This window comes from Pectinophora gossypiella, chromosome Z (genome assembly GCF_024362695.1).
Source record: "Pectinophora gossypiella chromosome Z, ilPecGoss1.1, whole genome shotgun sequence".
Classification (NCBI taxonomy): Eukaryota; Metazoa; Arthropoda; class Insecta; order Lepidoptera; family Gelechiidae; genus Pectinophora; species Pectinophora gossypiella.
Window position 1 is genome coordinate 19,577,765 of NC_065433.1, and position 12,545 is coordinate 19,590,309.

General features: G+C 36.6%; 1 protein-coding gene across 3 annotated transcripts in view; it reads right to left on the reverse strand.

Moving 5' to 3' along the window:
• LOC126380548 (rho guanine nucleotide exchange factor 17) overlaps positions 1 to 12,545 on the reverse strand; it is a 92,390-nt gene that overhangs the window by 12,180 nt on the left and 67,665 nt on the right. For all 3 annotated transcript variants that reach the window (XM_050030021.1, XM_050030020.1, XM_050030022.1), the window contains exon 4: positions 9,085 to 9,162. In XM_050030021.1, coding sequence (XP_049885978.1) covers positions 9,085 to 9,162 — 78 coding nt within the window. The remainder of the gene's footprint in view (positions 1 to 9,084; positions 9,163 to 12,545) is intronic.

Genomic DNA, 12,545 nt, shown 5'->3' on the forward strand with positions numbered 1-12,545 from the left:
ACTCCATTTTCTGATGAGTAATAAGGAGAACCAACCGCCGCCCGATCGCTTTCATTTTAATAAAACAAAGTAGTCGACTGAATCCACAGCGGGAAGTAATAATGACAATAGGGATAAATCAGTTAAGACTTCAAAAAAAATTCAAGTTACAAATTATTTTGTTTTAACTGTAGGGAAAAAGGTTACCCGTATCTTAAATGCCCCAAACCTCTGGTACAATGTACAGGATGTCGTAGGTTCGGTCATAAAATGGAAACTTGCAGAGTCCCTTTTTTTTGAAAACCGTGATAATCTAGGTAACATTCCTAAAATCATGCGCATACTTACCTCTAAGTCGGGCTCAAAATATTTCAATACAGTTAGGGTAAATGACACCTCTATGATATCGTTTATAGATTTCGGTAGCGAAGTTTCGCTCATAAAACAAACAACGACACTGATTTTGGGGTAGACTTGTGATCAACCCCCGACTCCATTAAAAGTTGTGGTAGTAATTTTATTTTGTCCATGGGCAGGACACAGGTTAATTTATGCATCGACGGTGTTAGTGCGGATGTTTTGTGTCACGTGGTTGACAGTAATCTGCTCAATTGTCCGATATTAGTAGGACAGTCCTTCACCGAACAGAAGCAGGTGCTGGTATTCAAGAATGCCAACGAATTGAGGTTTTATTATGATGATGAATTCCCTTTTGCTAACGGTGGTAGTGGTGATACTGCGAGTGTAAAGGTCGTCTCCGCTTCATGCGCAAGATTGAGTGGAGAGGCGATTATCAGAGCTCGTACTGATGTTGTGATTAATTGATATGTTAGGCTTAGCGGAAGAGTCGTGGGGAAGCCAAACCGAGAATTCACGATAGCCGGCGGGTTATACAAAGTAGAGGAAGGTCAGCTCTTTGTTCATATTACCCCATTGTCAGCTTTTGTTATATTGATGAAGGTGATATTATAGGTAGATGAAATAGAGTTCAGATTGTCAATCATATTTGTACACCACCCACAGACCTCGTTGTCGAGCATTTAGGTATAGAGCCTAAAGATGTTAACTTTAGCAAAAACGCTTGAAGAGCCACATAAACGACGTCTATTTTAACATTTTGAACGAATACAAGCATTGCTTCGCGCAATCATTAGAGGAGTTGGGATGTACAAATATGACTGAAATGAAAATTGAATTGAATATTGAGCGTCCTGTGGTTTACCGGCCTTACATATTGTCGCACAAGGAACGACAACAAGTAAGAGAAATGGTTGGTGAGATGATGAATGCGGGGATTGTACGAGAAATTGTATCGGAATATGCGAGTCCAATTATGTTGGTTCGTAAGAAGGACGGTAAACAAAGGCTCTGTGTTGATTATAGGTTTCTGAATTCAATGACAGTTAAGATAAGGTACCTGATGGCAGTGATTGAAGACGAGATTGCTCGATTAGTGGGGCAGGCCTACTTTATAACTTTGGATCTGGCATCTGGATACTACCAGGTGCCTATTGCAGAAGAATCGAAACCCTTAACTTCCTTTATCACCCCAGACGACCAATATGAATTTAATCGTATGCCGTTTGGGTTGGCTAACGAACCAGCTGTATTTCAAAGGCTGATGAATAAGGTATTGGTTTCCGCTAGGTTCTCAGAAGCTACTGCTTACATCGATGACGTATTAACTTACGAAAAGGATGTAGAAGAGTGTTTGGATAGGTAAGAAAGGGCTTTACAGTTGATAGAAAAGGCAAGCCTAACTCTGAATTTGGCAAAATGTAATTTCTTACAGCAGAATTATTAACTATTTGGGTTATGATATTAGCGCTGCTGGGGTGCGGCCGGCTGACAAAAAGACACAGTCAGTGTTTGATGTTCCTCGTCCCACCAGTCCACATTCCGTCCGCCAATTTCTGGGACTAGTAGGATACTTTCGGAAAATTTATAAGGAGTTACGCGTCTTGATCACATCCGTTGAATAAGTTGCTCAAGAAGGATGTGGAATGGTGTTGGACTGAGGAACAAGAAGCCGCATTTGTTGATCTCAAGAGTAGTCTGATAGATAGGCCAATCTTAGCCATTTACGACCCGACCGCCGAAACACAGTTGCACACTGACGCCAGTGAAGTGGGCGTCAGTGGAATATTGATGCAGCGACGTAATGGAAACGACACCTACCATCCCGTAGCGTACTATAGTCGCCAGACATCTCCAGAAGAGAAAAGGTTTATAAACTTGAGACTCTTGCTATAGGTAGTAAGTTCGCTCAAAAGTTTCGGGTTTATCTTCTGGGTCAGAATTTCAAAATCATGACCGATTGTAGTGCGTTGCGCTCCATGCTTTCCAAACGCGATTTGGTTAGACGTATTGCCCGCTGGTGGCTGTTTTTGCTTTTTGAATATCGTGCTGGCACGAAAATGTCGCACGTGGACCTTCTATTTCGGAACCCAATTGAGGATCTTAGTTCAATGGAAATTGACGCTGGTCTTTACCCGACGGTTATGTCAATCAATGAGGGGGACAGGTTGTAGACTCTTCAATTAGGTGATAGTGAACTGGGTCGCATTCGGGAATTTCTTACCACTGATATTGATGCAGATGGGTTAAAGTACATAACAGAAAACTAATTCAAATGAGGGCCTATTCCACGTAAACGAGAAGTCGAGGTGCCTTTTCACACCCTGTACATCAATCACCTTGGACCTTTTTGTGCGATCAAAGAGAGGAAAACTCTTACCCATTGGTAGTCGTAGATGCCTTTACGAAATTTAAATTTATCAGGCCAGTCAGAAATACCAAAAACAGTTACAACAAAGCGAGAATTAGAAGATATTTTCTATACGTTCAGAAACCCAGATCGAATTATTAGCGACCGCGGTACTTTCTTCACATCGTACGTGTTCAAACGTTTTGCTCGGATAAAGGTATTAGACACGTGTTGAACGCAGTTGCAAGTCCTAGGTCCAATGGACAAGTAGAGCAGTGTAATCGCACGATGTTAGGGTCGTTAACTGCGCAAAATCTTAATTTTGACAAGAACGTCTGGGATGACAAGATAGGTAGAGTCCAATGGGGCATGAACAACACCCGTCGGAAGACAACGGGACGGACTGAGGTAATGTTTGGACTTCAGATGGATGCGGAAATTAATCCTATGTTGAACGAAATAGTATGCGAAACGCAAAATTATACTTTATTGTCAGTTCGGGAATCCCTTAAAGATGTAAAAATTGACGATTCAAAGTGTAACAATGTTACCTACTGAATAAACATATTTTTGAGTTTGAATTTGTTGGGATTGATGACTACTTCATTTAACAAATCGAATGTCACCCTGGATTCACGTTAATGATGATAAAGAAAGTAGTGATGAAGATGACTGATTGTGTCATTATTATATACAATCAAAAGAAAGTAAGTAGAGGTACTGTTTGTTGGATGAAACTGTAAGATGTGTATTTAGTAATAGCTTGAGAAGGAGGGCTCATAGCTATTTAGTTAAGGTGACTTTCAATTTTGTGAGGAAGGTTCACACTCAATTGCTTTGCAATAGTTCGTGAGAAAGAAGGGTTTGCGAACTATTGCCAACTTGAATAGCTTTATAATGTTATGATTATTTTAATTATCGTATATAAGAAGGAAGGGTTTGTATACGATAGTTACAAGTGTGAGAAAGAAGGTTCACACTCAATTGCTTTGCAATAGTTCGTGAGAAAGAAGGGTTTGCGAACTATTGCCAACTTGAATAGTTTTATAATATTATGATTATTTTAATTATCGTATATAAGAAGGAAGGGTTTGTATACGATAGTTACAAGTGTGAGAAAGAAGGTTCACACTCAATTGCTTTGCAATAGTTCGTGAGAAAGAAAGGTTTGCGAACTATTGCCAACTTGAATAGCTTTGTAATATTATGATTATTTTAATTATCGTATATAAGAAGGAAAGGTTTGTATACGATAGTTACAAGTGTGAGAAAGAAGGTTCACACTCAATTGCTTTGCAATAGTTCGTGAGAAGGAAGGGTTTGCGAACTATTGACAACTTGAGTAGCTTTATATTATGATTATTTTAATTATCGTATATAAGAAGGAAGGTTTGTATACGATAATTACAAGTGTGAGAAAGAAGGTTCACACTCAATTGCTTTGCAATGGTTCGTGAGAAGGAAGGGTTTGCGAACTATTGACAACTTGAATAGCTTTATATTATGATTAGAAAGAAGAGCTGATGTTTCACCCCGTAAATGTGATTATATGTCGTTGTACTTTTAGATTTTAAGTGAAGCTTTGTAACTGTTCTCGATGAGTGTGGAATCACTTGGCCCGCCGAATGTTAGGTTTGAACATTAGACGTTTTGTCTACGTGCATGAGGACATGCACGACGTCAGGATGGTCGAATGTTAGGTTTTCTGTAATTTTGTGCGAATTTGTGTTGCCTTCATATGGCAACACTAGGAGAAAGGGTATAAAAAGGCGTGTTTGTCTTTCATTGGGGCTTTTTTGATTCGAGCACGCATCGAAGGCAGACGTACCATTTTGAACACGTGTACACTTGTGTTTGAGCACGCGTGCGTTTTGGAAATTTAGAGTAAGTAACCAATATACTTATTATTTATTATTTCAATGGTTGTTTTATTTATAGAGCATGTACCTGAGGCAGCTTTATGTATATCCAGGTATCCGTATGTTAGTTAATGATCATGTTACCGTGGTCTTACTACACTGGTATCGTAATGTAGCAATGGGTAAAAAAATATTAATATTCAAAATGGCGTGTGTCCCGGTTAGGATCCATTATTGGTCCCTTAAAATTCGCACTCTGGTCGCACACTAATTATAATTTATTTTTCCATTCATTCTACTAATTTAGAGATTTCCCTTCGGCCCCTGTGGTTGTGGTACAGTCGCGTGCATTTAGAAATGCACTTTAAGTTTTTCAACAATCTAATACAATTTTAATGAGTCATATTTATTTTTTACCTGAAGTAATATGAATTGAGTATCATTCTGAAAGCTATTTAAAAGCTGATTTCAAATAAATGTTACACTTTCATGATCACTAAAAAGTGTAAAATAATAAAAAAGATACATAAAAACTCAAGAACCTTACCGCTTAAAATATATGTAAGATACATTTATATCTATAATTCCATGTCCGGTATCCCATGCAGAAGAAAAGTGGTTTCATCTTTTTTAAATTTATATATTATTTAAAGCAGATGAGATTTAAATATAATTTTTAATAAGTACATCTTACTTATATTTAACTAATTTCGTTAAAGTTTTATTCATGTACTATGTTAACGTATTTTTTAAGTAAAAATATGGCTAGTGTCATATGGTGGAATCTATCTATAGGCACCTAAACAGGTGCGAATATGTCACTCCAGAACCCTCGAAATAAAGTAATATTGACTGGACTAATGTAACCGGGGGATCAATGGGTACCTGTACCAATTAGGGGCTGAATCAACAACTATTATTCCAGGAAATATTAGTGGATTGAGTACTGAACCAATTCACAGGAACTTCAAAATCACATAGAGTTAATGTTAACAAAATATTTACAATAGGTACAGTCATATGAGCAATATCATGTACCCACTTTAGAACCCTGTCGCCCTACTATATTTGACATTTAATGAGACTTTCGGTTTAATTTGTCAAAAAAGTTAAATGTGACATGGTTTCAAAGTGTATACATATTAGTACTCGTGACCGTACAAGTCATTTCGTGCACATTTGAAATCAAGCTCCAATTAATTTTGTACAAAGCTGGATTGTTTAATGAACTATTGCGAGACTTTTCTCAATTCTGTAAGTATACATTAGTGGAGTATACATTATTTTGTACAACAACCAATGAAGTAACAATCAATAAATAAAGATAAAAACGTTTCGCCTTGTAAAGAAAAGGTTTTCTTCATTAATTTCACACTTCTAGTTTCTGTATAAACCAAAATGAAATAGAAAATGAATAAGCAAGATTTTTTAAAAAAAGAAAAACTTCTTTTTCATTTGCAACTCGTCGCGGTATGTACAAGCGAAGAGTCAATGTTTTCTTCCACAACTTAATTAAATTTTGTTTTAATTAAGTAGGTTTGACCTACAACCGAGATAGAGTTCGTGACACACTCGATGCTGACTGAGTGGAATGGGATCTCCCGGGACACAGGAGATTGCCCGCAAGAATTAGATTACAGGCCAACTCAACACAACAAGCGAGATAAAGTCTATCGATATGTTACTAGATCAGAATCAGAATCATTTATTCAACGTAATTATCATGGATAAACTTGTTGAAGGTCAATGTAACATTTTTGAATTTACGTCATTTCGCAAGGTGTTATGGCTGAGGAGAAGAAATGACAAGAAACTGCAACAGCAACACATCTTTTAAATCAATGAGGGCACATTACAAGTTATTTAATAACTAGAGGAACACATTCGATACCAGACATTTTTATCATTTAGGTAATCATTAATCTTATAATAGGCTTTTTTACATAAAGTAAGCTTCACGTGAGCTTTATTTTTATTTTTTTATTTATTTATTTATGGTCACCAACAGAGTTAACAACAATAAATACATTACAAGTTACTTATACATAAACAAGAGTAATTGTTACCCTAATTATAGGTGACAACGGCATGCAAAATTAACTGCAGCAAAGATATCTTAAATGAGAAAAAAAAGAAGGCTAAAAGCGCATCACGCTTGCACAGCTTAGGCCATTTACACTTAAAAACAGACACATTTGTTGTTATTTATAAATAATTGAGTACAAGTTACTTCTGTATGCATTGGGCTTACTCGTAATATCCAATTCAGTTTTATTACTTAAACTATTATACATCCTCGTTAATCTGTTTAGTGGTGAATTGTATCCCAAGTTGCTTCTACCAAAGGTCTCAGAAAAAACCTGTGTTTTAAACTACTGCGTGGCAGGCTATGTGGTACAAGAAAATTAAGTCTGGAAAGAAGATCGGGCGCATCTAATGTTCCGTTTACAAGCTTATGAAAAAATATTGCATCCAGCAAATATCTTCTCTCTGATAAAGGACGCATTTTAAAATAATGGTGACGTTCCGAGTAACTAGGCAGCTTCTTAGCCATAAAGCAACTGAAAGATAGATGCCATAAGAATCTTTTCTGAATTCTCTCCAAGCGTTTCATATACACGTCGTAATGGGGATTCCACACAACACTACAATACTCCAGGCCCGACCTCACTAAGGAGTTATAAATAATAATTTTAGTTTGAGGATTTTTAAAACTTTTGCAATTGCGAATGACGAACCCCAGCACCTTGAACGCAGTATTTGCGATTTTGTCGATGTGTGAGTGAAAACGCAGTTTGCTATCCAATAAAGCTTTAAATTTGTTCTCTGACAAATTTAAAATATTATCTGGTATTTTATTGTAAAAACGTATACATAACCCCAAAAAAGATGAATTTAATTTACTTAATCTAGAATTTTGAACAACAATTTTATTTTTATTCCTTGTATTGTAAATATGCCTTTCACAGTTTCTCGGAAGGAGAGATACATTTTTACGCACATACATAATGTTTTCATAAAAATATTGACTTGCGACCGTCAGTATATTTATTTCTTTAAACAGCTCCCTTAAAGAGTCCCGACAACGCAGATTATAAATAGCGCGAACTGCCCTTTTTTGAATAATGAAAATAGTTTCTACATCAGCGGCTCGACCCCACAATAAAATACCGTAAGACATTATGCTGTGGAAGTAGCTGAAGTAGACAAATCTAGCAGTGGGTACATCTGTGAGTTGTTGGATTCTTCTGACGGCATATGCTGCTGAACTTAGCTTGCCCGCTAGTGATACAATATGTGGGCCCCATGGAAGTTTTGAATCTACAGTAATTCGTAAGAAAACGGTGTGTTCAACAAAATCTAGTTTCTCGTCGTTAATTTTAATGTTATTATTTACTTTCTTTACGTTTGGTAGAACAAATTTAATACACTTCGTTTTCTTAGCATTTAGAACTAGGTTATTTACTGTAAACCAGCTTAGATATAAGACTTTTGTTACTAACAATTACTATGGGAAAACACCCGAAATAAATGATTTTTATTTTGTTTTTTTTTTTTTTTTAGAACCTGCGACACAGCGCTGTTTGCTTCGTCAAGTTCCTCTAACTTTCTATCAATTTTAAATATAAGAGAAGTGTCATCCGCGAACAGTACAATGTCAGCTTGGTTCTGTACTACATAAGGTAAATCATTTATGTACACTAAAAAAAGAAACGGCCCCAAAATGGATCCTTGAGGAATTCCCATTTGAACATGAGAGCCCGAAGAAGTCGTACTATTGATTTGTACCTTTTGTATCCTATCACCTAGATATGAATTTAACAAACTGTCTATTCAAATTGTACATCAAAAAATCTATTCAAACAACCATACGCGAACATTTAGACGTCAAACAAAAAAGTATAACGTTTGAAACACTAGTCTTCTTGAAATAGCTGCTAGAACGACTTCACTATAAATCTAATATTCTAAATTTAGAATTGTAGATGGAAGGATTCCGATTGCGATGTTTTAGTCGGAAATCGGTTTAATACTGAAGGTGGCAATCAATTTGTCCATCCGCGCAGTCAATATGTCCAGAAACTGGGTATTGCCGTCAATAACTGTCACTGGCGAACTCTGATGCGTGGACGGAACAAAGGGGAACTTTGTTAAAAATTTGTAAGCTGAGATACAACTAGAACGTCCCCGTCCACCACATTCACTATTCAAACGATTTTTCCAAATTAGACCCAAGTTGACTGAGTATAATTCCAAACTAATCATATCCCCGTAAATAGAAGAGGGTGGAGAAGGAAAATAATGACATCTAATATGCCAAAATATAATTTACCTATTTGTCAAATCCGTATACAGATATACCTCTGTATTATAATTAGAAATTAGGTCAGAGTGGGTCTCATAAATTCACGTTATATTATGTTTTGTACAAATGAAACAGTAACCTCGGATAAGGTAACTGCTTCATTACATATTATCATTCAGTAACAAGTAGATATGCAATATTTAATTAGTATAAAAATAATAATAATTTCTTACCTTAACCAATATCTCCAGTGCCTCTACGTAAGACTTCTCCGTTTCATACAATTCGACTACAACGTGTGTCCTCGTGTCCTGTAAGGAAAAAACAGTATTAACGATGACCTGGTTGCTGTTTTTTCAACGCATAAAAGTTACGGAATAAATCTTATCATCAATAGGTAAGTATACATTTTTTATTTATTTTTTTATTAGCCCATCGTCTCCAACTGTTGAGCAAAGTCGTCCTCTCTCCTTTACCACAATTGCTATACTTATATTATACCTTTTGTACCTCTACAATCATCTTACATAATATAATTTATATTTTTCTATGTCAACAGGCGTAATGTGATTGGTTATATAGAACAGAGCAAATATTACTTTTGTTATGAAAACGCATTCAAATTAGCCACACGGTCTTAAATCTAGATAGACAACTGTAATCATTGACCGGAAGAACAATTCAATAATTTAATTGTTGAGTTTTTTTTATATAAATACGTACCGGTATTGCATTTAATAAATAAAGAGCAAAAACCCTTCTTTCTTGAAAATCCTTTAAACAAAAATGAACCGCTGTCAGTAGTATCAATACACACAATACAAATTGAAAGCTATTTATCAGCTATTTACGTCTATCAATTAGTGAAATAATATACGTGCGGTATTAAGTCTAAAAATATACTTTTTTATTTATTATTTTAAACTACATAAGGTTAAGAATCACCCAGTCTCTCCTCAATCCGAAATAGCGGTGTTCCAAGACTAATCTTCTTGAAATAGATAAACATTAATTAAAAAAGCTCCCCTTGATAAACGATGGTTATATTTTCCAGTAGCCAACACCACTTGGACATAATTCATTAATTATACCCCATTGGGTATCGATCGATCCGTCCACAAATAACAGGCCGAGGTCATCAACTGATAACTGTCTCAAGTGTCTGCAAATCAGATTTTCACATGCATTTCTATGGGCAACGCTTATATCTCGTTTAGGCACATTGTTTTAGTCCTATTGAGTGAAGGGTTCAATGTGTGTGGCTGAGACTGGCATTGCCCTAGCATACCTATACCTAAGAATCGCGCCCGTAAGAAAGTCACATAAATTTTACTGTTGTGGGAATATATTTTTTGCTTTAGCCATTTTATGACTAATTCTACCACACAAATAGGACTATTCCTTGTTTCGTTTAAGATGTAAGTAGTATGAGAGAATGATGTAAGTACCTACTGCATTATTAGTAATCCGTGAGCAGGATGATCCGTGCTTCAGAAGGCACGCTAAGCTGTTCGTCCCGGTTATTACTTACTGATGTAAGTGAGTAATTGTTACATGAGCCATGTCAGGGGCCTTTGGCGGCTCAATAATAAACTTGATCCCAGGGTTGCTGAGGTTGGTAATCCACCTCACAACCCACACGATAGAAGAATAAGTAATAGGCAGAATGTTTAATTTATTCACGTATGACGGTGGTATCTCTTAAATGTCGAAAAAAATATTGATTGTTCTTTTAAAAATATTAAAATAAACAGGCCATCGCTTCGTCGCAAGACAACCTGCAATTAGAGAAGTGATCAATCATTTCGTGTCCATTTAAATTCAGAAGTTTCCTGTACCACGCCTAATCTTTCCGTGAAAGGTTCTCACGTGATTTATGTATTGTTGGATACACAGCAAAATTTATAACCGTGATAAATCTTTTAAATACATTTTACTTCTGTTACTTAATGCCAGTACCTATTTGTGTAGTTCAATTAAGTCACAGAAAATCCTATAAGTAATCGAAATATACACTGGAGTACGCTGAACTCAGTTTTATAGACATCCGTTTCATTTAGGTACTTTAAATACTGTTTACAGTTTTACGTATATTAAGACTATTAATTAAAAGGAGAAATAGTCTAAAATAAAATGCTGACTAGGTACAAAATAATTTACCTAACTACGCATGACGAGACGTCTCACTAAATTACGTGGTGGTAACCGTTCCCGGAAAAATACGCGCGTAGATACGTACCTGTACACTTTTGGTATACGTTTTGCAATATTCGATGAGTGAGTGTGCGAGATCGCTTCGAGGTGTGCACGGCCTCCACTCGTTGAAAGCTTTACTGAACGCATGCGATGAACTAACCAGTGTTTGGGTTTTCCTCAATTCCCGCATTCAAATAACCACCTACTTGGTAGCTGTATTGTGTACATGCAATCGCAACGTTATACCTACCCAATCGAACACATCTAGACTCGACTGGCGCGTGCTACACTGCTAGAACTTCTATGGTTTAAGACTGAAGTTCAAGTCCTAATTGAAATGTTAACTGGCTTCTTATATTTAGAGACTCGTTATATTCTAAAGTTGAAGAAATGCAAAGCTTCTTAAGAACTTTGCAATGTCATTTCCTCGAATACGGCGCTGGGTATTTTATTTGAAAAGGAGCAAATTTTTAATAAGTACTTTAATAGCACGAATGCGTTTACCAATAAACGAAGAGACATAATGTTTATACGAAGATACATCGGAGCCAAATGATTTTCCAGATTTGGGCAAGAAGTGTCATAGGATCCGTTTCTTTCCTTGCGATGTCACAGGATTTCCATCACGTCGGAATGAATGTGGCGAATACTAGCCTGTCAAATCGAGTGACCTCAAATGTAATGAAAAAGCATATAAATAGGTAATTCTTTTTATTTTCACCCACTTATACACATGAATTACGACTCTTTCCGTTATTAAGTCGTTTAACAAAGAACCTTCAAGTTGGTTGCCAAATGAAGCTAAGTATAAATACTGTGAAGTCGGCGCAAATAGAACCTTAAACCTCCGCGAGCTGCGATTCCTGTAATGGAGAAGTTTAGTGCAGATGATTTTACGAGGAAACCTCCCCCTGGTTCGCAAGTTGCACGTATTCTTGATAACTACTTGGGATTTGATTATAGAGACAATTTAAAAAAAATCTTAAACTAACCAAGTATGTGAGGAGTCGAACATCATTGTATTTTTTAAATAATAAACACCGCGCAAGTGCGAGTAAGGTTTGCGCACCGCGGGTTCCATGCCCAGAAAAGTTCACAGCTGTGCGTTACCTAAAACAACCTGCCGAGTAGGTAAAAGGAAATTCTGATTGCGAAATCCAAGTAAAATGAGTAAACAATTCATTCGAGCCCAAACTCGATAAGGTTGCGTGGTTTTATAACAAAGTTCATTTGGCCACTTTCCGGCGCCAGCTTCATACCCTGAATATCATGTAGGATCACAGTGCTTGCCAAGACGAATTCATTTTGACTTGATGAACACACTCACGCCAGGGGTACGAAACCCTAAAAATGAGTTCATGTATAATTGCGATATAAAGACCTCCGTAGTGCAGTGATTGAGCTAACGCTCACGATCCGGAGGTCCCGCTTTCGAAACCCAGTGGGGAAATCTGTAAACTCTAGTTTGGTTAGGGCATTACAGGCTGATCACCTGATT